This window comes from Hypanus sabinus, chromosome 7, assembly GCF_030144855.1.
Source record: "Hypanus sabinus isolate sHypSab1 chromosome 7, sHypSab1.hap1, whole genome shotgun sequence".
Taxonomy (NCBI): Eukaryota; Metazoa; Chordata; class Chondrichthyes; order Myliobatiformes; family Dasyatidae; genus Hypanus; species Hypanus sabinus.
Genome location: NC_082712.1, coordinates 50,450,520 through 50,474,673, shown reverse-complemented (window position 1 = coordinate 50,474,673; position 24,154 = coordinate 50,450,520). Strand labels below are relative to the sequence as shown.

General features: G+C 39.2%; 1 protein-coding gene across 4 annotated transcripts in view; it reads left to right on the top strand.

The window, feature by feature from the left end:
• Positions 1–24,154, top strand: part of LOC132396773 (receptor-type tyrosine-protein phosphatase delta) — a 635,525-nt gene that overhangs the window by 262,037 nt on the left and 349,334 nt on the right. For all 4 annotated transcript variants that reach the window (XM_059974654.1, XM_059974652.1, XM_059974656.1 and 1 more), the window contains exon 4: positions 12,683–12,824. In XM_059974654.1, the coding sequence (XP_059830637.1) occupies positions 12,683–12,824 (142 nt within the window). The remainder of the gene's footprint in view (positions 1–12,682; positions 12,825–24,154) is intronic.

Sequence of the window (24,154 nt, the reverse complement as noted above, 5' to 3'; positions counted from 1 at the left end):
CAGGGCCGTCCTCTGTGCCGGAGGCTCGGCCACTGTCACTCCCACCAGGTAGGCTGTCCCCCCCAACAGTACTCAAACATGAGTACTTATTATCAAGGGGTATAGCCACTGGGGTACTCTATAGTACCTGCCTCTTCCCCTTCCTGACTGTAACCCACCTATCTGCCTCCCGTGATCCCGGAGTGACCACCTGCCTGTAACTCCTCTCTATCACCTCCTCACTCTCCCTGACCAGGCGAAGGTCATCGAGCTGCAGCTTCAGTTCCCTAACTCGGTCTCTCAGGAGCTGCAGTTCGGCGCACCTGGCGCAGATGTGGACGTCCGGGAGGCTCGGAGACTCCAGGATCTCCCACATCCGACACCGAGAACAACAAGCTGCCCTCACACTCATACCTCCCAAATAACTGAAAATACAAGAACTAAAAGATAAGCCTACTGTGCCCTCTTCCGCCTAAGCCCTCTGAGCCCAAGCCCTACACTCTGCGCCCGGCTCACTCCACTGCCCGCAAACGAAGCTGCCCGCTTCTTAAGGCGGCGTTCTTTATATATCTTCCCTCCTTCCCGGGCCTCCTTCACGCGCCTGCACAGTCCCGCCTCTCAGAACTCCGATCTGAGAAGCAATTGGACAATTTGAAAATGGCCGCCGCCGCACTTCCTCTCAAGCCTCGCTGTCCTCTTCCAAAAGAGCTGCTATTAGTCTGCTATTTCTTGTTCTAGTCTTTTTGATTTGCATTACATGTTTGTGAAGTTGGGATGGAGGTCACAGTAACTATTCTCCTTTACTGCAATTATTTGTTTAAGTTTGTCATCTACATGCTCGGGCTCTACAGGTGAATCAGTAAATTCAGTTACATGTCAAGGATTTGAATAGTAGAATCTATTTGTTTTCTTTATCTTTGCGGTTCAGATCGCTGTAAGGCCTACATGACAATAGAGGCTGGAAGATAAATCTGTTTGACCATGTTAGTGAAGAATTAGCAAGCAGGAAATTCAGATTTGTTTATCAAATGTACATCTAAAGACAGTGAAATGCATCATTTGTTTTAACACCCAGCACATCCAAGGGTATGCTGGGGTGCTCACAGGCATTGCCACACATTCTGGCACCAAAATAGCATGCCCACAATGTTCAGTAGAACAGTGCAAACATCACAACACCAACAACTACAGTAACGAATGAAACAATAGCAGCAAAACAAGTCCCTTTCTCACCCTTCCAGCCATCCACCCCTTCACTCCCCAGACCTACAACTCCAGGGTCACCTCCGGCCCTTGGCCCCAGATATTGGGACTTCGCCCTCCAGTCCTTGGCCTAGCCTTGCAGCTCGACCTTCATGCCTCTTCCACTGGACTTACCAACTTCGAGCTTTCTACCTCCGGGCTTGCTGAGCTTTGGATTTCACCCTTCGGTTTGCCCTTTGCAATTCACCAACTTCTGGGCATCGAATGCAGAACTTGTTGATCGTGGATATGACCTTTAGGCTTTGATCCCAGAACTGGTGGTCACAGATTTGACCTTCAGGCCTTGACCTTAGGACTTGCCATTCATGAGTTTGACCTTCGAATCTTCAGGATCTGGGGGATCATTGGCCCTTGTGACTCCAGCCCATGCGTATCTCTGACTTGGGACTCAATGATCTGGAGAAAGCTTGTCATCTGAGTGCCCTGTTACCCTACTTCTGGGATTGCAGATTTTCATCTGTGGAATGCTGCGAACACTGGTTCCTACCCCTCACTCTTTAGTCTCTCTGATCCCTGCCCCTAAACTGCAAACTGGCCCCTAACTCTTGTGCTGTCCCCAACGTACCAAAAGAAAAACTAAGACTGAAGGACATTGCAGCTTGGCACCATCTTGACTCAAACGCTGGCTCCTGCCCTTGACTTCTAACTCTCCTCATCCCTGTCCCAAAACCCTCAGTTGATCCCTAACTTTCCTATGAATCAAAAATAAAACTTAAGTCCAAAGAACCACAATTGCCCCAAATTTTACAGATGTTATTAAATTTGGGAGTCTTGTGCAGGAGGATAGAGTCAGAATCAGGATTATTATCAGCGGCATGTGTCCTGAAGTTTATTAACTTAGCAGCAGCAGTTCAATGCAATACATAATCTAGCAGAGAAAAAAATAATAAATAAGTAAATCAATTACAGTATACATATATTGATTGGATTAAAAGTCGTGCAAAAATCAGAAATAATATATATTTAAAAAGTGAGGTAGTGCCCAAGGATTCAATGTCCATTTAGGAATTGGATGGTAAAGGGGAAGAAGCTGTATCTGAATCACTGAGTGTGTACCTCCTACCTGATGGTAACAGTGAGAAAAGGGCATGCTCTGGGTTTTGGGGGTCCTTAATAATGGACGCTGCCACACTGCTCCTTGAAGATGTCATGGGTATTTTGTAGGCCAATACCCAAGATGGAGTCGCCTAAACTTACAACCGTCTGCAGCTTTTTTCAGTCCTGTGCAGTAGCAACCCCCCCCCCCCCCGCCCCCCCATACCAGATAGTGATGTAGCCTGTCGGAAAGCTCTCCATGTTACATCTATAGAAGCTTTCGAGTGTATTTGTTGATACAGTAAATCTCTTCAAACTCCTGATGTAGTTGCTGTCTTGCTTTCTTTATAACCTCATCGATATGTTGGGACAAGGTTAGGTCCACAGAGATCTTGACACACAGGAATTTGAAGCTGCTCACTCTCTCTACTTCTGATCTCTCTATGAGGACTGATATGTCTTCCTACATCTTACCCTTCCGGAAGTCCACAATCAGCTCTTTCGTCTTACTGACATTGAGTGCCAGGTTGTTGCTGTGGCACCACTCCACTAGTTGGCATATCTCGCTCCTGTACACCCTCTCATCTCCATCTGAGGTTCTACCAACAATCAGCAAATTTACAGATGGTATTTGAGTTGTGCACAGTCATGTGTATAGAGAGAGTAGAATAGCTAAGCACACAGCTCTGAGGTGAACCAGTCTTGATCATCAACAATGAGAAGATGTTACATCAAAACATAGAAAACCTACAGGACAATACAGTACAATACTTTGGCCCACAAAGTTGTGCCGAACATGTCCCTACCTTAGAAATTACTAGACTTACCCATAGCCCTCTATTTTTCTAAGCTCCATATACCTATCCGAACTTCTCTTAAAAGACCCTATCGTATCTGCCTCCACCACCGTTGCTGGCAGCCCATTCCATGCACTTACCACTCTCTGCGTAAAAAAAACTTACCCTGACATCTCCTCAGTACCTACTCCCCAGCACCTTAAACCTGTGTCCTCTTGTGGCAACCATTTCAGCCCTGGGAAAAAGCCTCTGACTGTCCACACGATCAATGCCTCATCATCTTATGCACCTCTATCAAGTCACCTTTCATCCTCCATTGCTCCAGGGAGAAAAGGCTGAGTTCATTCAACCTGCTTTCATAAGGCATGCTCCCCAATCCAGGCAACATCTTTGTAAATCTCCTCTGCACCCTTTCTCTGGCTTCCACATCCTTCCTATATTGAGGTGACCAGAACTGAGCACAGTACTCCAAGTGGGGTCTGACCAGGGTCCTATATAGCTGCAGCATTACCTCTTGGTTCCTAAACTCAATTCCATGATTAATGAAGGAATACACCATATGCCTTCTTAACCACAGAGTCAAACTGCGCAGCTGCTTTGAGTGTCCTATGGACTCGGACCCCAAGATCCCTCTGATACTCCATACTGCCAAGAGTCTTACCATTAATACTATATTCTGCCATCATATTTGACCTACCAAAACGAACCACCTTACACTTATCTGGGTTGAACTCCATCTGCCACTTCTCAGCCCAGTTTTGCATCCTATCAATGTCCCACTGTAACCTCTGACAGCCCTCCACACTATCCACAACACCTCCAACCTTTGTGTCATCAGCAAACTTACTAACCCATCTCTTCATTTCCTCATTCAGGTCATTTATAAAAATCAGGAAGAATAAGGGTCCCAGAACAGATCCCCAAGGCACACCACTGGTCACCGACCTCCATACAGAATATACCCTGTCTACAACCACTCTTTGGCTTCTGTGGACAAGTCAGTTCTGGATCCACTAAGCAATGTCTCCATGGATCCCATGCCTCCATACTTTCTCAATAAGCCTTGCATGGGGTACCTTATCAAATGCCTTGTTGAAATCCATATACACTACATCTACTGCTATCACCAATGTTATCACCAGTCTGCACAGATTATGGACTTCCGGTTAGGAAGTGGAGGATCCGATTGCAGAGTGAGGAACAGGCACCCAGGTTCTGTAACTTCTCAATCAGTTGTCTAGATGGTCTAAGGCCGTGTGAAAAGCCATTCAGAATGCAACTGTCGTTGACCTATTGTGGCAATAGGTGTAGTGTTCTTGTACAGGTGTAGTAACTCTGAACTAAACACCGAGGTAAACTGTAGTCAATGAGGGCACGATCACAGTAAGATTAACCATGTACTGTTCACTCTTCCACATTAACATATGGTGAAAACTATTGATAAAACAATACAAAATATATACAGTATTTGTTTCCTTCTTGGCATCACATTTGCATCATAAATACTTGTAAAAGTAAAACTACAACAAACTATATTACATTAAAGTACAACATACAGTCAGAATCTACCTACGCCATCAACTGGCTTTAAATACACTTCACACAAACTATCCAGTAATGCTTTCAATAGCACAAGAAAATAAACGTTATCAACCGTCATTACTTTTAACAGAATCAGTGTTAACATTTTTACTTCAACATACTGATTATCTTATGAACTTACGGCGTTGCTTCTATAATGTTTCTTAGTGCGTAGAATGAAAACTTTTCTTGTGTTGATCCTGCACACACAAGCCCCCTCCTTTCTGTTTCTCCAAACCGGTATTTTCCCACAAGACACGGCAAAACTGGGTGTGACATCATCGGATGCTGCATTACATCACAGACAATGAATTTACTTTCAACAACCTTAACTTTAACTAGAAAATAATTACAAACAAATTACTAAAGCGAAAATGTAATAAAGCTAAACAAATGCCTTAAGGCAACACAATAGGCAAATTGCAACAGGTATGGGTCCTTGCTGAGGCAGGAGTTCAGTCGAATCATGACCAGCCTCTCAAAGCATTTCATCACTGTCAATGTGAGGAGCTAATGGTTGTATCACCACTACAGAATCATATTTTTCCTCGTTGTTATTCTGCATTTTCTTTTTGCACTCAGTGATTAGCTGATTGCAAACTCCTTGGGATCATATTTATTTCCGACATGAAGCACTGTGAATTCTTTCCACAGAATCAAGCACGTTTAAAGAACCCAGATTCAAATATGGGAATAGGAGGAATAGAGATTCAGCAAAGAATTTTTAGAAGTCCTCACACCAACCAAATGGTCATGCCTTGTATTTGGCGGTTTTGATTAGATGATGAATATGAAGAGATTTTCTGAAGTAGTTTGTCACATTAATCTCAATACTGATAATTGGAGATGGAATCTTACAGCGTCCCAGTGAAACCAACAGTTCCTTTCACAAAGTGCTTCCCTTGTAGCCTCCACTTTTCAAGGAGCTGTGCTTTCTCTTGCCATGATTGTGGAGCTTGCCCATGGTGCCAGAATTGAGTATCAACTTGCAAAACTGTTGTTATTAGCATGGACACTTTTCCATTTATTTAACACTTACTACTCATTAAGCCCAGTTCATGGCTTACTGGGTGTTGTCAACAGTTGCTGGCAGATTTTTCTGCTGGTTGCAATTTCAATGTTTGGGGTATTCTGCTGAATCTGACTGAGAGTCACATTCTCTCCAGACATGTGACTGATGGTTCTGGAGAGTGTGTCTACTGCCATGTTTGTGGGATTTCATATACCAGGAATCAAAGGGCTAGAGGCAGAGCACAAGGTGCAGACACAGTTCACAGCAACATAAAGGAAGAAGTTGAGCTCCTTATTTATTCACGGAAAAGCTTCTAGCAGAAGCACCAAGCTGGAACATGGACATTACGCAGCAATCAATAGCTGACCTGACCTGAACTCCATTCTCTTGGGATCTGAAGAATCTGTCACTCACACACCAGAAAATGACCCAGTCAGATATTTGTCATCAGTTTTCACAAGAAATTGCAGCAGGCACCATGGAAATGGTATTCATGACTGTAACCAATTGGGATTTCTGTTTGTGATAATTGGGTACATGTTGAAAGGCTTAACCACCCCCCACCCCAATGACAAGTGGGGGCTGTGGAGTCACTGACTGCTTTAGTCAACTGTTCCATTCCATTTGCTGCTGACAAGAGTACACCTAAAGTTACACAAGTGAATTTCAGTTGGTAGACATTTGGTCCTTAATGAAAAGTTGCATCAGGGGACCTGGTGGGAACCTCATTAACCCTCTAACTCCCTAATTTACTTCTTTAGGCAGGATCTCATTCACGGCTCTTGTGTTTAGTCAAACTCTAAGAAGCTGATGAGGGGAAACCTGTGTTTGGGCACGCTCTCATTTTACAGTCTGATGGAGTAACTCTCACAGGTTGACCAGCATCTGTGGGGGAGAAAGGAGTTGTCAACATTTCAGTTTGAAACCTTTCATCAGTGCAGTGTGAAACATCGACAGTTCCCTTCCTCCCACAGGCGCAGCTCAATCCACTGAGTTCATCCAGCAGATGGCTTGCTGCTAAAGACTCCAGCTTCTTCAATCGTGTGTCTCCTACTGTAGTCTACTGAGCTGTTGACAGATAGGCACATAAATATGCAGGGAATGGAGGAGATATGGAGCACATGCAGAGAGTAGAGATTTGTTCAACTTGGCATCACCTCCCACCTGCCGTCTGGGAATAGGCACCGAAGCATTTGGGCTCTCACGACCAGACTTTGTAACAGTTTCTTCCCCCAAGCCATAAGACTCCTCAATACCCAGAGTCTGGACTGACACCAACTTACTGCCCTCTACTGTGCCTATTGTCATGTTTATTATTTATTGTAATGCCTGCACAGTTTTGTGCACTTTATGCAGTCCTGGGTAGGTCTGTAGCGTAGTGTCATTTTTTGTGTTGTTTTTACATAGTTCATTGTAGTTTTTGTATTGTTTCATGTAGCATCATGGTCCTGAAAAACATCGTCTTGTTTTTACTGTGTCCTGTACCAGCAGTTGTGGTTGAAATGACAATAAAAAGTGACGACATTGTGGAACGAAGGGCTTGTTCCTATTCTGTCATGCTCTGTGGAAAGAATTCTTCAGTGAGGCACCTGATGTGATTCTTTAAGCTGTTTAATTTGACCATTAGTAGGTAAAGCTGCAGCTCTAATTAAGTTTATTCATAAAACTTACCTTCACTAAAATAAAGTTAATCATTGAATATGATATCCTTGCTTGAATCAGCAGGTTTGACCTCAAGATTTGCACTTTACTTACGTTCTGTTGAAGTTCTGTCCTGAGTCAAAGCACGGTAGGATCAGTGCAGGCCGGAAGTAAGGAGCTGTAGCTCTCACAATTTTCTCATCAAACTTGAATGCACAATTCCAGCTGACTCTGGCTGGTCTTGTGTCTGAATGTAAGACATTCAGCATCAGCCTCAAAGGGCCACCATTGACCCTTCTGATCCAGCCAGCATCATCCCATCATTTACCTCAGTGAAAAACAGCAAATTTATTGACCATTTGGGAAGGCTTGTGATGTCGAAAGTTACTGTGGTGCTGACCCCACATTCTGAGAAAGTTTCAACCAGAGAAGTGCTTGGATAGCTGTGGAGAACCTAATGAAACAATATTTTGAGGTTATGGGACAGATTCTTCTTCCTTTCTAGCATTCTGTCTTTCCTCATTTGGCTTTCAGTAAAGCAAACAGATTACAAATACCCAATCTATGGACATCCCATATATGTAAGTGAGCTTTGAGGAGACCAGATGGGATGGATTTGCCAGCTGCAGCCATCTTCTGCCAGGGGGGGAATGGGCCAGTTCTGTTTCTCTCACCCTGTCAATCCCTCATTCCCCAGGCCATGACAATCAGAGGCTGGAGCGAAGAGCGAGGAGTGCTAGGCAGATTTACTCATTTACACACTCATTGAGGCCAGCTGAGCGCTGCTCTTCTTGCACCTACTCAGTCTCCTGTCCCCACTGTTCCTGTGTTCCTCTCCCATGTGCTGCTGCTGTTCAGTTCAAAGGGTTCAGGTCCAGGATTCCAAATAGTTATCACAAGTGGGACCCTGTTGTTACAGTGGGATTCTACAGATAGACGCATGAAAGGCTTTCTATTACACTGTGGATAAAGAAGCGTGCTGTTATTTTCCTTGTACCCTGTTGAATCAAAGCCCTGGATATGCCAGTGATAGTGTATAATGAAGAGCAGCTCTTAGTTTTAAGGACATTACATGGAATGACATTTCTTAAGAAGTCAAAAGCTGCAGATGTCAGATGTCTTTCTTTCGTGAACTTGTCTGGAATTGTACAAAACAGTGCTTGCATCCCTGAGGCTCCACTTAGAGATGCCCATGGCTTCTCTAGTGTGGCATCACTTTGGGAAAATTATGAATGATATATGTGGAAGATATTGAATGAAGAAATATGACAGATTACTCACTTTTAGTTCAGTAAAACCTTTGGGTTTTTAAATTCTATTATCATTCACATATCAGAACTCCTGTCTTCCTGCCAACTGAATTTTGATGTGGTTTTAAAATAGAGATTTATTTTGTATGTTTGCTGAGGCTGTACTTTAAAGCTGTTATGAAGGAAAGTTTTGCCTTCCACTTTCATTTTTCATCACAGCATGAACAGATGTGAATATCATTGCTTTTGTTACTTTTTTGTTTGCTGTCGGGCAATTTTTGATTTTTATTCAGATCAGTGGGTGTTTGTGAAAGATAACCCTTTATTTCTTCTCTTTGCCTCAAGCCTAAATGCTATTAACTTTTTTTTTTGGATTGAGAGCCAGAGAATGGACGATATTGGTAGAATAAGTCACTTGATTTGAAAATACAGAATCTCTTAATGGAAATTTTTCCCTATGGGGTTGTCTGACCTCTTATATATAAAGCATTGCTTCAACTGGAAGATAAAAACCACAAGGCCCATCTAGCACTTATCTTTTCTCAAACTAATCGCATTATCAAGTTTTCAGAATTACAGCTGATCAAAATGAAAGCTTTAATGCAGCCACAGCCTGATTCACAATAGTTCAGTGTTTAGATTATGTGCATACTGTGAGATCAAAATACCCTTTTTTCAGGATTCCAATTTTCGCCAACTCTCATACATCAGCAGTAGGAAGTAATTTCTGTACCCCACAGAATAAAGTAAAGACCTCTCAGTTATATGTGGTGTTTTTGTGTCCTTAGGCTGCCTCGAAGTATTTCACAGCCTGTGAGTTTACTGTTTTTTTCAACCGAGTGTGCAAGATTGATGATGAGGGATAAATGCCACCTCACAGTCTTCTTTCTTTGTTGTAGCTGGGGAGTTTGGAGTTGGCATTATTTATCCACTGCATTCATGTCAGTCCCACTGACTCTGTGTCCTCCGAGTTATGGAAGGACACCTACCAGCACAAAAATTACGATTTTCTCCTTTTGGAAATTTATACAGAACAGAGAAATAAAACACATTGCAGTGCTCCCAGTGCCAATTTCATGGAGAGTGAAATTGTCAAGTTTGACACTGACAGGACATAAAGTCGATATCCTTGTGCATTAATGCGGAGTGAATACAGTTGGGCTTGGCTTTCATACCTCCTGCTGTCAAATAGTCTGTCAGTATTTGAATCACTAAAGGGTTACAGTGCTTGTAAATTGTACAGGAATGTTGAGTCTCTGACTGAAGAAATAAAGGATAAATTAGAAGCCATAAAGAGAACCAACGGACCCAGCTGATAATTTTTCAAATTATAGTGGATGAGGACAGCAGAGAAGGACCTCACCAGTCCTCTGGAACGGATGTTTCGTCGGTTGCCCCACATGATATTTTAAAACAAGTCATTGAATTAAAGAGAACATATTTTAGTCCCCAATTCAGTATATGCTTTTTTGTATAAATATTCTAATATTTGTGGGGGTAGGGGGTTTGCTAAGTATGTTTAATATATACAGTTTGTCAATTCCTTTGTTATTAGCTGAATAGAAACAATGTGTGTGTAATGCTTATTAAATATCTCCTGCTATAATTTCTAAGCTAATGGCTTCTATCACCACTTATATTTTCCTCTTCTGTTTACTCCAAAACATAAAATTAATCAAAATACATTTATGTTAGTTTCATTTTTGCAAGGCGCATACGGATGACATGGTGGAGTGATGACGTATACCATGCATGTACCATGCATATAACCTGCAATCTATTCTGTAAACAATAATGAGAGCTTAATCAAACAATATATTTAAATTATTTCACAAATATTACTTCAATACTAAAAATATAATGTCCTTCCCTGCTTAGCTAAAAACTCCAACTCAGTAAAGAATGTATCTCAACCCAAGTAAGTAAGTAAATAAACAAACACACACACCCCCCCCCCCCCCCCACCACCACCACCATATAATACAACTGCTAAACAGACATCTACAGCATAGTAAATTTTAAATAGTCACATTCAGGCTTGAAGATTTAATCACTATAGAGGCTTTCTTACTCTTTCCTGACAAGGGTTTGGGGGGGGGGGGGGGGGTTCCCTGTGCTTAGCATATGAGATTTGTGGCTGTGAAGCCATCTCAAGACCATCTGAAGTTCTGAGGCCTCCTCTGCGGTGGTTGTAAGAGTTGACTCTGGGGTATAAGTTATCAGCTGGACATCTGCAGGCTTCATTTCAGTATCTTTGAAATGTCATTCAAACTCATTTTGCCAATCAGTTTTGCTATAAGCTATATTGCTTGTCTATTGCTAGTTTTCACATTGTAAATCTCAAGGCTAGTAAGTCCTGTGTAACTATCAGCATGTTCAGCTTTTTCATCAATGGCATGTGGATGAGTGCTCTTTTTGAAACTGCAACTTGACTTTTTATCTTTAACTCTTCCTTTGGCAGCCCATTTATATTTGTCTGCCTGACATGCTCTTTGTATGTTCTCTTTGTATGCTCTTTTTTGCATTTTCTGCAAGTTTTGCCTTTAAGTCTGCATTGGTCTGGTGTACGTGAGCCCGTGCCACAATGGTAACATAATTTGTTTGGCCAGGCAGGTTTCTGTTCTGTTTAGACATTGCAATTTTTTTTTCCACATTCACTTTTATTCTTGACTGCAACTCACTTGAGTCTCTGTTGTTTCCATTGATAGAGCTGCAGTATTTCAACTGCTGTTTTAAATGTAAGTTGTGCTTTGGTTAGGAGACGTTTTTGAATGCTTTCTTGTAAGATTCCACAAGCTAAGCAATCTTTCAATGCACAATTAAGCCCATCACTGAACTGACAATCTTCAGACAACTTCTTCAATTCAGCCATTTATGCTGAAATGGACTGCCCTTCCTTTCGATTCCACTGGTGAAACCGAAAGCATTTTGCAATTGACAATGATTTTGGTTCTAAGTGTTCCTGCATTACATTCACGATATTAGCAAAGCTCATTTCAGATGGTTTGGTTGGAGCTGTCAAGCTTCTAAGCAAACTGTATGGCTTTCCACCCAATGCACTCGGCAAGACTAGTACTTGTTTCTCATTGGTTTTTCCATTTGCTTTAATGTATTCATATTCCAGCTGCGCTACTTTTTTTTAAGCTTGAACTTCTCGCTGTGCTTCAACAAGTAGGTAGTCATCTCAGCTTTGTTTCAAACAGACCTTGTCATCACCCCAAAACATAAAAGTAATCAAAGTAAAAACATGGAAATCTGGAACGTGTGTATGTTAGTTTCATTTTTACTTTTGTCGAGATGTAAGTATAACGTGCTGGTGTGATGACACGTTTCATTCACATACTTTTACATATAACCCACAATGCATTTTACATTATAACTCACAGTGCACAACAAAGAATGCTTAATCAGCCAATATATTTATAATATATCTGAAATATTAAATACACAACAGTATCACTTCACAAATGGTATTCTATTGACCCATAGATCAGCCAGTGCATCGCTCCATCTAAATCTGAACATATCCTACAGGCAGTCATGGGAAGAAAGTGAGACTCCTCAGGGAGACTCTTGCTTAGGTTTCTTAACTCTGGCATAAGTCCCTTTTATATGTATCAAGACATAAATGAAATGAGAAAGCTCTGTCTGAATGCCACTGCCTTTGCAGGTTAAATTCAACAGCCAGAAGGAAGGAGCAGTTATTTGTTAACAGTTGTTTCCATTTGAGCAAATAATGTGCTGAGGCAAATCTAAGTGTTGGTACTCTATCTGTGACTACAAAATTGCTGTTTTAATAATGGGAAAAATCCATTGTTTACTTGTAGTGACACTTCTCAAAAGTTGCTCCAGAAGTAGTTTTGAATTCAGCTAGCTTGTATAATAGCTTTTTTAAAAGATTGTCAGCTCAGCACTATGACTTTGATTAAATTTAATTAAGAAACTATAAATAGTGTACGACAATCCAAACTACGTAGATAAACTCTTTCCTTCTGTTTGGTAAAGGAAAAGAAGGATATTTAAGGGGCAGATACCATAGTCAGTAATCCTCACTGAAGAAGTCCAGACAATTCTTTAACATCAGAAAATAATATCCTGAAACAATATCCTCTTTTCCTTCACAGGTGATAGAATTCGATGATGGATCTGGGTCTGTTCTTAGAATACAGCCATTGCGGACACCTCGAGATGAGGCTATTTATGAATGTGTAGCCTCCAACAGTGTTGGAGAAATAAGTGCCACGACCAGGCTCACGGTGTTACGTGGTAGGTTTTCTTCCGAATAATAAATTTAACCCAGCCATCTTGTCTCTTTTCCATTTACAGCTGCCAAGGTAAGCTGCCATGATTCACATAGAACAGCTGGCTTCCATTTTACTTTAGAGTTAAATGCAGAAGTTAGCAATAAGGTTTTCCACTGTATTATTGGTTTGATGTTACAAAAGTTCCTACAATCAGGCATCATTACAAGTAAATTAAGTGTGACTTGCAGAGAGGTACGAATCATGAAAGAGTCTTAAAACAGTAAGCAATTTGTGATTAATTATTGTTATATTATCTTCCATCATTTGCATATCTGTTTATGTTGTGGTGTGGCGGTGTGAACTGGAGATAACTGAGTCCATTGAGGATTCTCAATATAGAACAAGCTCTGCATAGTATGTTCAGCCGACCAATGGGATACACTTAGGTAAAGGGGAGAGTGCTTTCTGGGAAACCAACTGCACACTATTTTATTGTCTTAAAATTAAATAGCTCATAATACTGATTGAGAATCCAGCAGTGTTCCATGTCATTGTCTAATACTGTGTGACCATGTTTTTGTAACACTGTTTTAAAATACCCCTCTCAAGGATAAACATCGGTGTCCTGCTGCGAACGTGATGTCAAGCAGTTTATATTATGAAGTAAATTCTCGATGGTCTCGATAGGTATGTTAGAGAACAAAGAACAGCTGGTTTCAGGATGCAGACAGAATACAATGAAGAACAGAACAAGGGGAGTGTTTGGCAAGAGTGGACTGCGTTGCTTCTCAGGTTTTCCTGCAATGTACATTACTGATTGCTCGATAGTTTTTGGGCGTGTTCTTTTTGCTAAATCCTTGGTAGAAAACTGTAACGTTATTTGTGAGCATGAAGTGAGTGGAATTGAGGGTCTGGAGAAAAGATTTCAATGAGGGCCATCCAATTAATTCTCTGTTTAAAAAGGCTTCATAGGTGACTGACAGATTGCAGACAAGTGTCGACTCAGGAACATTTTGATTGAAGTTCATGAGGTGTTAGGGCTGGACTTGTTTATATTGATGTTATTTCAATGAGAGCTTGCAGAGCATCAGGGTCATACTTATAAATTAGGCAAGAACAGAACTCAGTTATATCTTAGTCAATTCCTGTTATTCAGTGAGCCTTTGGAAGTGTTTCACTCAGGCATTAAGTGTCTAGAAACCATCATGATCCAATCTTACCTACTTTTTCTATATCACTGGATTAGTTCCAAAGACATACAAAATGTAGTTGAGGTTTGATCAGAATAGTTTCCTGAATGAAATTCAGTTGCTGAAGGGTAACTGAGAAGGATTGTACTGATGTTTGCTTCTTTGAATTTCTTTGAATTACTTTTTTGCTTAAACGTGTTTATAAACTGTCTTAGGAAATTACAAAGAAAGGTGGACATGCATAAAGCAAGCTGAGGAGATGCGACAGCTAAATAGACCAGCCAGTCTTTTCCTATCCTGATTATATTTTAATATATCCACAGTATATTGTTCTGGAAACAATTAAAACACAGTGTCTTTGTGCCTTGCAACACAAGCTTTGAGCACATCGTTTTTAAATCTTCTTCATTCAAACCATTAGCATTGCCACTGTGAAGGGTGGTCACATTATGTATTCTTATTGCATAGAATATTTTTTCACCATATCCTATTCACCCACTTCCCTTTCCCCAATTCCTGAAATCCTGATTAACCAAGCCACCTTTCCCCACCCTGTCTGTTATTCTGCATCCTGTTTTCGTAATTTTATAGAGCCATTATTCAGCATTTTTGAAAGGGAGAGCAAGCCACCAAACGTTGGGATGGAAGCACATGAAATAATGAACACAGCATCTGATATTACTGACAAGACATTTTATCGGCATTGTTTAAAACAGGAAATTGTTAGGAAAGAATAGCAGAAACCAAAATGAATTATCTTTCTTTCTAAAAAGAACATGAATTAAATTACATTTTAAAAGGAGATCAGTGCCTACAGGATAAGAGCCCAGTGATTCATTGACCTTGATATAATGATAAATATCAAAAGCATTTAAGAAAATCAATAAGTCTGGGAAATTGGAGGAAAGCGGTAACTCCAGATATTTCACTTCTGTCAGAAATAACAAAAACACTTGCTCTGGAAATGTAGAGTTTCTGTTCTGATATAATGTATAACAAACATCATGCTCAGAGCTATTTCTGAAGCCTGATTTTTTTTCTGGGACATGCATTTAAAATCTGTGCAATTAACTGAATAAAATAGGAGTCAGAATGTTGCATTGAAATAGTACTACAGCATCCTTGTGTTGTAGCTTTAAACTAATGTACGATAATTCAAGATAAGTGCACTTAATTCTGACACATATCCTTCAAACTGAAAAATGCATTTTAACTATGGTACATTAACAAGGGGAAGATGTGGGGTTTCTAACCTTTCACTGCTGTGGTAGGGTGTCAAAGCAAACTTCAGCAAGAGTCACTTCAGTAGTTTATGGTATTAATAGAAATAATTGCTTCTCTTCCATATTAATTCAGGTATTCTTTTTTCTGAAAATACTTCATTCCTTTATTTTGTTCTTGCACATTTTAAAAACGGAATTTTAGCAGCAGATGTAGGTGGTTAATATCATGCCTTACTTTATCACATTATGGACAAAAGTGCCTTTAGTTATAAGAGTTTTGAAAATACTCAATAGGCCAGACAGCACCTTGGAGAGATAAACAGACAATGTTTCTGATGAAAGGTCATTGGCCTGAAACATAAATTCTGTTCCTCTAGCCATAGTATTGCTGAGTATTTCTGTATTTTCTGTCTTTATTTGTGACATCTGCAGAATTTTGCTTATGTTGTGCCTTGGGTTCTAAGCCCTGACATTTCTACCTTAAATTTCTCCACTTCTTCTTATATATATCCCAGAGAAAAGAAAGCCCTTTAAATCAAATTCTCTTAATGAGGCATTGAGCATCTCAATTTCTATCTAACCTGATGCTTATACACATCCTTAAAACATTTTCTGTTTGTGAAGTTTGGACAAGGCCGTTGTAGCCGTCTGTATGGTTGACAATAATTATTCATTATAGTTAGTTCAAATTTTTCAAGTATGAACCAAAAAGGCGACAGGCAAGACCTGTATTTGAACATATGCCAGCAAGTAGATCATGCAGTTAATTGGACCCAAGGGCTTGACAATTTTAGAATTATGTGTGCAAGTTAAGTTTGTAACTCTTGCTGCAAATGCAGAAGCTACTGAGCTTGCATAGAGATCACTGAACTAGCAAGACTTAGTTAGTCAGTGTTAGAGCAATTATTGGGTTTAGCACATTTGTATTTAGCAAATGACTTTGACTACCAACCTTCACATCTGAATATGTATTGCGGATTTAATTTGGAGTGCAGCTCTGAGCAATGAATGGGCTCTTAAAAGTCATGAATCCCAGACCATACAAAGCTGATTAAAATTAAGTTGGATGTCTGTGGTGTGGGTGCGAATCAGGAGGTGTGGAGTTTGTATGTAGTTTTAAAGAAAGCATTGTCCATGTATTGTAAATATGGAATTGTCCTTTGATATTTAGCACATAAAATATCGAGCCCCATGGGCCAGCCAGAGCTTTTGACCAGAAGTGTCTCCTCATGATGTCTGATGTAGCTTGTGTTATTGAATAAAGAAGCTACTTCGTACCTACCAGTAGCTTCTCTGGTGATTTCATTCCCACCACAACAGTCAGAATGCAATGATCAGTTAAGATCATTTTGCCAACTTGTTTTTTTTTTCACAATAAGTGTGTGGAACATCGGATATTTAACTGGAAGGTCAAAATCTGCTTTTGTGATACTCAAGGAGCCCAATACTACCTGGTCTCTTGGGAGGGAATCTGGCAGTGCAGGCAGATATGGTGTAAGTATTCAGAGTCAATGTTGAGTTTATTGTCATATGCGCAAGTACATATACAATGGATTCCAGATAATTGAGCTATCAGTTAGTGGGGGGAGCCACTTATTTGGGAGAACTCTGAAAGAACAAATCCTAATTGAGTAAATAACTGGGATTCCTTTTGTTTCTTTGGGACACCATGCTGGTTAATTGGGGCAGGTGACTGTTACTGAACATTTTCTAACTAGTGTGAGTCACATGCACAACATGTGGCCTTTAAAAAACACTACACCGTGCTTAGAGTGAACAGTTTTTAAGTAGTGTGTGTTCAAACTGCGCTGATTTTTGTCACTGATAGTTGGTGTTCAATAGACACCTGTGATTTGGAATTAAAACATTATTTTGATTTTGTGGCATCTAAATTATTGACCCCTTAATATAAATGATGAAATTTGCATTGTTGGTCAGCTTTCAGTGTTTTGAAGCATATTTTCACAAGTTGGAGAATGCTTCACCTATGGAAATTTCAGAATTGAACAATGACATCTGGTTGTTATGGCAAGGGTAGCTTTTTCTGAATGAGTTATCCTCCATTTCCCCCATATCCAGCCAATTAATCTTCACGAAGGATAACCCAATTCACAATTCAAAACTTCTTTGAAATCCATTCTCATTCCACATTCAGTTGTGAATTCCAGATCTCAACAATCTACTGGGGCATAAGGAAATTAAAGGCAGAAATCCTCTGAAGTTGGTTGCTCTCCCTTGATTTTCATATAATGTTGTACAATGGGACCACCTAGCTCATCTTGAAGAAGAGGCAACTTTGCAGTGAATGCTTATGTTTTATTTCTTTTATGCATGTGAGGCTCCTCGATAGTTAGCCTTGAATTTTCGTTTTGGGTGACTTATGCATTTGGTAGGGTTATGTAGGCCTGAATAATACATAGCTTGATTTTTCCTCTGTATTGGGACAGTGGTATGGGTCACCTATCACTTTGAACATGATGATCATCAAGCAAATCAAAATACTTTCATGTCAATATTCGCTTACCAATTCCACACATTAGAGGGATCACTGGATGTCTGATTCAATCAGTACATGCAATTTTCCACCAACTAAAGGGAAAGAAAGTGTCTTTTCTTTCACTTTGAAAATTACAGCCTCTCTTGTCTCCATCTTTATCTTGTGACAAATGTTAGTCACTGCGGCCATTCAACAAAGGCAACACTGAAGATAATAACAGAGTGAAAACAGCAAAAAAGACATAGAGATGATCCAGATAGCATTTGCATTTTGTTTGATTCTGGAAGTAATAATAGATGTTCAGTGAATCCTTGTCACATTTCTTAGTTTATTTTCTATCTAATGGTATTTGGTTACAAAGAATGTACATCGAAGACTGTAAGTGACTTCAAATTAAGTTTGTTTTTTTTTATGTCTGTCTTTTGAGGCTAAGGTTAATAATGCCTGTGATCAAATAGCCAGCGGGTCCAGTCTGATTTCATTAAAATAAATTTTTAGAGCCATTCTGATAGTAAATTTAATTGTAGTAGGCAGGAACTGACAGCTGAAAGTGATGTGATTTACCTCTTTGCTCAGGTAGCAAAATCAGGCTATTTAACCAATAGAAATTCTGTTCTAAGTTAGCACTTGGCCTTTTAAGTTAATTTTTAGATATTTTGCTGGAACATAAGGCGTGCACAGAATAAATTGAGCTATTGTCCTGTGCTCCATTAATTTTTGTGCTTGGAGTACTTTCATTTCAATTCTCATCTTAATAATGTCCATATAGACTAACTGAAAGGAGTGAAAATCAGCTACATAACCAGCGTTATAGAACCCCCAAAAAATATCCTGGATACAAACATAAAGTTTGGTTTATACTTTGGGGAAAAAAAAGACTTCTAATCTGAATTATTTTTGTCATCAGCAACCTAAAGGGATTATCACATGGAATCTTTTACAGAGCACTGAATTAAGAAACATGTATCTGAACTGCAAAGAAGAAATAATTGCAATTGACTTTTTTGCTTTAATTTAGCGCAGTTAATTTTGTTTCGAAAACTTATATTTTGACATTGCTCATTTTGACCTACTCAGAACATGTATCACAAAGTGTCCCTCTAAAATAAAGAAATTTATCACTGATAAATTTCTTTAACTACTTTCCTGCAAAATGGATTACAAATAATAATTACTAATTGCCTCTTAAAGTCACTTGCCATCTCTCACTAGACTATGCGATTGTGATAATTCTTTTTCTGATACCTGATTATTTGTTATGAACTATCTTGGCTAAAATGTCAATTGTTTATACCCCTGCATAGATGCTGCCTGACCTGTTGAGTTCCTTCAGCATTTTGTGTGTGTTGCCCTGGATGTCCAGCATCTGCAGAATTTCCTGTGCTATCATCCTCTGATGTTTTATTAGTTAGGTAAAACAATGGTTATGTTCACTGAATCAAATAGGATCCTTATAAATTTGCATCTAATTCTAAAGTGGCAACTCTGAACACGTAGGCAGAAGAGTCAAACAGACTTAAGTTTTACAACTGAATAATTTTAAGCCTAAAGGAAATATGTTATTAACTGTGAAAAGAAATTAGAACAAACACTTCTAAAGTTTAAAAGAAAATGCAGGTGACAAATGAACAGCCTCCACACACAAATTGGGCCAGATTCAAAGAAGAATTGAGATAATTCTGCAACATTATATGTAATATTAGAGTTGTGTGAAGATACTGTCTAAATTTTGTTTGCTGAATAAAAGATTCTCAAAATCTGAAAATATTCTTCAAGCTACCGAAACAAGTTCTTTCAAAGAACCTCGGAACAGTCAAAGTATTTCCAAATGAAGTAGCAATGAATGTTTCCTACAGTACTTGAGGCAGCATGCAGTAAAAGGTTATTTCTAAACAATATTGGAACATACACATACCAATCCTCAGAGAGAGTGAGCAGCTTCAAGTTCCTGGATGCCAAGATCTCCGAAGATCTAACCTGGTTCCAACATATCGATGTAGTCATAAAGAAGGCAAGATAGCAGCTATACTTTATTAGGAAACACAAAGTACACTGCAGATGCTGTGATCAAATCAACACGTAGAAACAAGCTGGATGAACTCTGCAGGTCGGGCAGCATTCATTCAACAGATGCTGCCTGACCTGCTGAGTTCATCCAGCTTGTTTGTACATGATACTTCATTAGGAGTTTGATTTGGCATATCAACAAATACACTGAAAAACTTATATAGCTGTACCATGGAGAGTATTTTGACAGGCTGCATCACTGTCTGGTATGGAAGGGTTACTGCACAGGATTGAAAGAAGCTGCAGATGGTTGTAAATTTAGTCAGCTCCATCTTGGGCACTAGCCTACAAAGTACCCAGGACATCTTTGAGGAGCGGTGTCTCAGAAAGGCAGTGTCCATTATTAAGGACCTCCAGCACCCAGGGCATGCCCTCTTCTCACTGTTATCATCAGGTAGGAGATACAGAAGCCTGAAGGCACACACTCAGCGTTTCAGGAATAGCTTCTTCCCCTCTGCCATCCGATTCCTAAATGCGCATTGAAGCTTTGGACACTACCTCACTTTTTAAAAAATATACAGTATTTATGTGCATATTAAAAAAAAATCTATTCAATATACATAATTGATTTACTTGTTTCTTTATTATTATGTTTTATTTTATTTATTATTATTTTTTCTCTCTGTGCTAGATTATGTATTGCATTGAACTGCTGCTACTAAGTTAACAAATTTCACGTCACTTGCCGTTGATAATAAACCTGATTCTGATTCGGATTCTGACAGACCTTTGCATATATCTCAGGTTATCTGCTGTTCATATCATGTTTTTATTTTATTTCTGTCCTTACATGTAATAAGTTTTGACCTCTAACTCATGACTGCTTACAGTGAAGAAAGAACATTAGGGATGTACTGAGAGTCTCAAAGCCATAAGGCTTAAGAGACTATGTAAAATTTTTGCTTTTGTGGTCTGTTTTGCAGGATTTTGACCCAAAATGTTGATAATTTCTCCCATAGATGCTGCCCAGTGCTTGGAGTTACTCCAGCAGTTTGTCTATTGCTTTGAACTTACTATCACAGTTAACCTCCTCCAGATATATAATCATGTTTGAATTCTAGCTTCTTGTTCACTTCTGATTTCAATTACTCCTAAACCATTCTGCTCTTCTCTCCATTCTCGTTCACCAAGACTCACCTAAACCTTACTCTGTAATCAGTCTTTTGGTCAACTGCCCCAATAGGTCACCTGAAGTTAATTTTTTTTATAATCCAACCATGCAAAGTTAACAGGCATTTTACTCTGCTTAACAAGCAGTAAAAACATAAATGATAGAATCAGAATCAGCTTTATTAAATTATTAGTTTATAACAAAATTAGGAGCAAATTAATTTTGCCTTAAACATTACAGATATTATTACAGATGAAAGTGTGTTACATTTTATGTATTCTTCTGAAATGGGCTTGGAATTGGTTTGGAAATAGGATTTACTAATGGAAATGTCCCACGGTGGTTAGGTGTGATAAATGCAATCTGAAGAATCTGCAGATACCTGAACAATTATAGTCATTAATGAAAGTGTAGAGTGTTGTATGTCCAACTTTGTTCTGATTCCATCAAGTTAGGTGACACAGTAAGTGTTGTTGATGAAACTATCAAGTTGCAGGTGGGTATTTGCAAGTTAAGAAGAGAGCAGGCAGAACTCAAAGATGGAGATGAATGTGTGAAAGTGTGAAATCTTTGACTTGAGATCTAAAAGTAATAGGTCAAAATGTTTTCTTAATAGTGAGCAGGAAGGATTCATGCTGGAGGAGAAAAATATCTAAATATTTTAATGAAGTTTTACATCAATGGAAGTGGTATTGCAGTGTTAATCTTTATATTTTAGAGGTGCAATCTAAGAGATTTTATACAAAGCTGTTGCATTTGGATTTATAAAGCTCTACTTGGATTAATCAGTGTGTATCAATATACAGGAGTAATGCAGGAAAGGTTCATAAGAATAATTCAAGCTCTCGAGTTAAAATTCCGAGGGTAGGTTACTGACAAATCGTATATTTCAGAAGATAAGGAGTGATCTAATTCAGATGTTTCAGTAATTGAAAGATTTGATTGGATTAACTGAAGAAAAAACTATTCAGTCAAAAAAGTTCACAAAGGGGAACATAGAATTAAAACTAATCTACGAGGTCAGGAATTAATCCTTCATAGAAAGCACAGTGGAAGCCTAAATTCTCTTCCAAAACAAATGAGCCAAGGTCAATTAACAATCTCATAATTAGTTTGTGGTCAATTTTGTTTTACTGAGGAGTATTATGTGTTTTGGATCCAAGATGTATGACCAGAGCTTGAGTTATAGATTTAAAAATATGGTCCATGTTGAACAGTGGAACTCTTCCATTCCAGTCATCTGCAACCTTGATTCAATTATGAAAAATTGCCAGTTTATTTTTATTCAGCTGTGAACTTTTCAGAAAGGACCAGCATTAAGTGACCATCCCTAAATGCCCTTGAGAAGGTGGTGGTGAGCTGCCTTCTTGAGGTGTTAATATACCTACAGTAGTGTTAGGGAGGGAATTCCAGAGTGGTGAAGGAATAATGCTATATTTCCAAATCAGAATGGTGTGTTGGTTGCTTAGAGGACAACTTTCAGGTGGTGTGATCCCACACTTTTGCTTCCCTTATCCTTTTAGCTGATAAAGGTCGTGGTTTGGGAGTTCTGGCTGAGAAAATATTGTCCAGAGGATTCTTAGACTTTTTTATGTTTAATAATTTTATGTATTTTGTGTTGGCCAAGCATTACAATAGATGGATGGAACTGAAATATATTAGAGTCAGTGCTGTAGTACTGAACATTAGTAGTCTCTCGCTGAGAACCCACAAAAAGAGATCAGAACAAGCAAGAAAATTATCTCCGTAGGTACATGGATGATAAGGGATATGTGGTGTTTGTTGGAAATGCGATTGAGAGACAAAGTTGCAGTTTGTCATAGCAGAACCATTATCTTGAAAGGCAGTTTTTTTAGAAATTGATGGAATTGATAATTATCAATGAAAACCCTTTTGGTAAATGTAAACCAGTATTCTGATTATGTGCATTTTTACATAACAGTTACTTGTTTAGTTATGCTCATTTGCTCTGAAAAGTATACCTTTACTATCCAGGGAGTCAAGTTAATGTTGTGGCTGATGGAAAATATTGTAAAATATTTAAGGTTAACTACTTTCAGAACATTCCTACCCAAAATCCATTTGAAAGAGAAGAAACATAAAAAGAGATAAATAAATTGAAGCTGGAATTAGGCACTTGGCCCATCTATGTCTACAAAATTCAGTTATAGGTGATTTTTTAACCCTGGTGCCTATTTCCTCTACAGATCCCGTATTTCTTAATATTCAGAACTCTGTTGATTTGTATCTTGATTGTACTCATTAGCTGAGTGTATACAGGGCTGTTCGTAGTGAAGTTTAACAATTCACCTCCTTCTGTTTTCTCATCCTTGTCTGAGTGACCACTTTGAGACTCTGACCTCCAATTGTGGTCAGCCCAGTCTGAGGTACAACTTCCAGCAGCACTCTGTCATCGGAGTACAGTCCTGTGCAGTACTAACTTCTGTTGATTTCCTGGTTTCAACAGACACTCTGTGGAAAAGTACCAATTGAAAAGATAGAAGTGAACCTCATCAGTTGGCTTGTAAGTGATGTTGGCAGGCTGTAGAAGCAGGTGTACAACCCTAAAGGTGTTACATTCATGAAGATCAGCCAAATCACATCTGAGAGGTATGAGAGACACCAGGTTCTGAAATGTGGAGCAACAGGGTTTCGATCCAAAGTGTGAATGATTTATTTCCTCCTACAGATACTGGAGATGCTACTGAGTTCCTCCAGCAGGTTGTCTGTTACTCCAACCTGTGAAATTGGAGCCAGATTTCTAATCGATTTTACTAAGGGTGTAATATGTGTTCCAAAAATGCACTGGAATCTGGAAAGTAGATAGTGATTGGGAAAATTTCAGCCCGAGATTCATGATAGAGGGAAAATATGCAGATTATTTATCAGAAATTATGTTTGGAATATGGTAAAAATGGAAGTGCTTATCTTTTGAAGCTTCAGTGAACTCAGCCCAATCCCTCTCTACCGAAGGTAATATCTGCACGAGGTGCTGCCTCAAGAAGGCAGCATCCATTATCAAAGATCAGGTCATGTAATCTTATCACCATTACCTTTGGGCAGGAGTCCAGAATCCTGAAGTCCATACCACCAAGTTCTTGAACCAAAGTCACAACCCTATTCAGCAATACTATAACCACTTTCATCACTTTGCTCTAAAATGGATTTTGCTTCCTTTTGTTCTAATTGTGTTTTTTCTTGGAAAAAATTGTGTAATACTTATATTTATCTTGTACTTTTCTTGCAAATGTTGCTTTTGCGGTG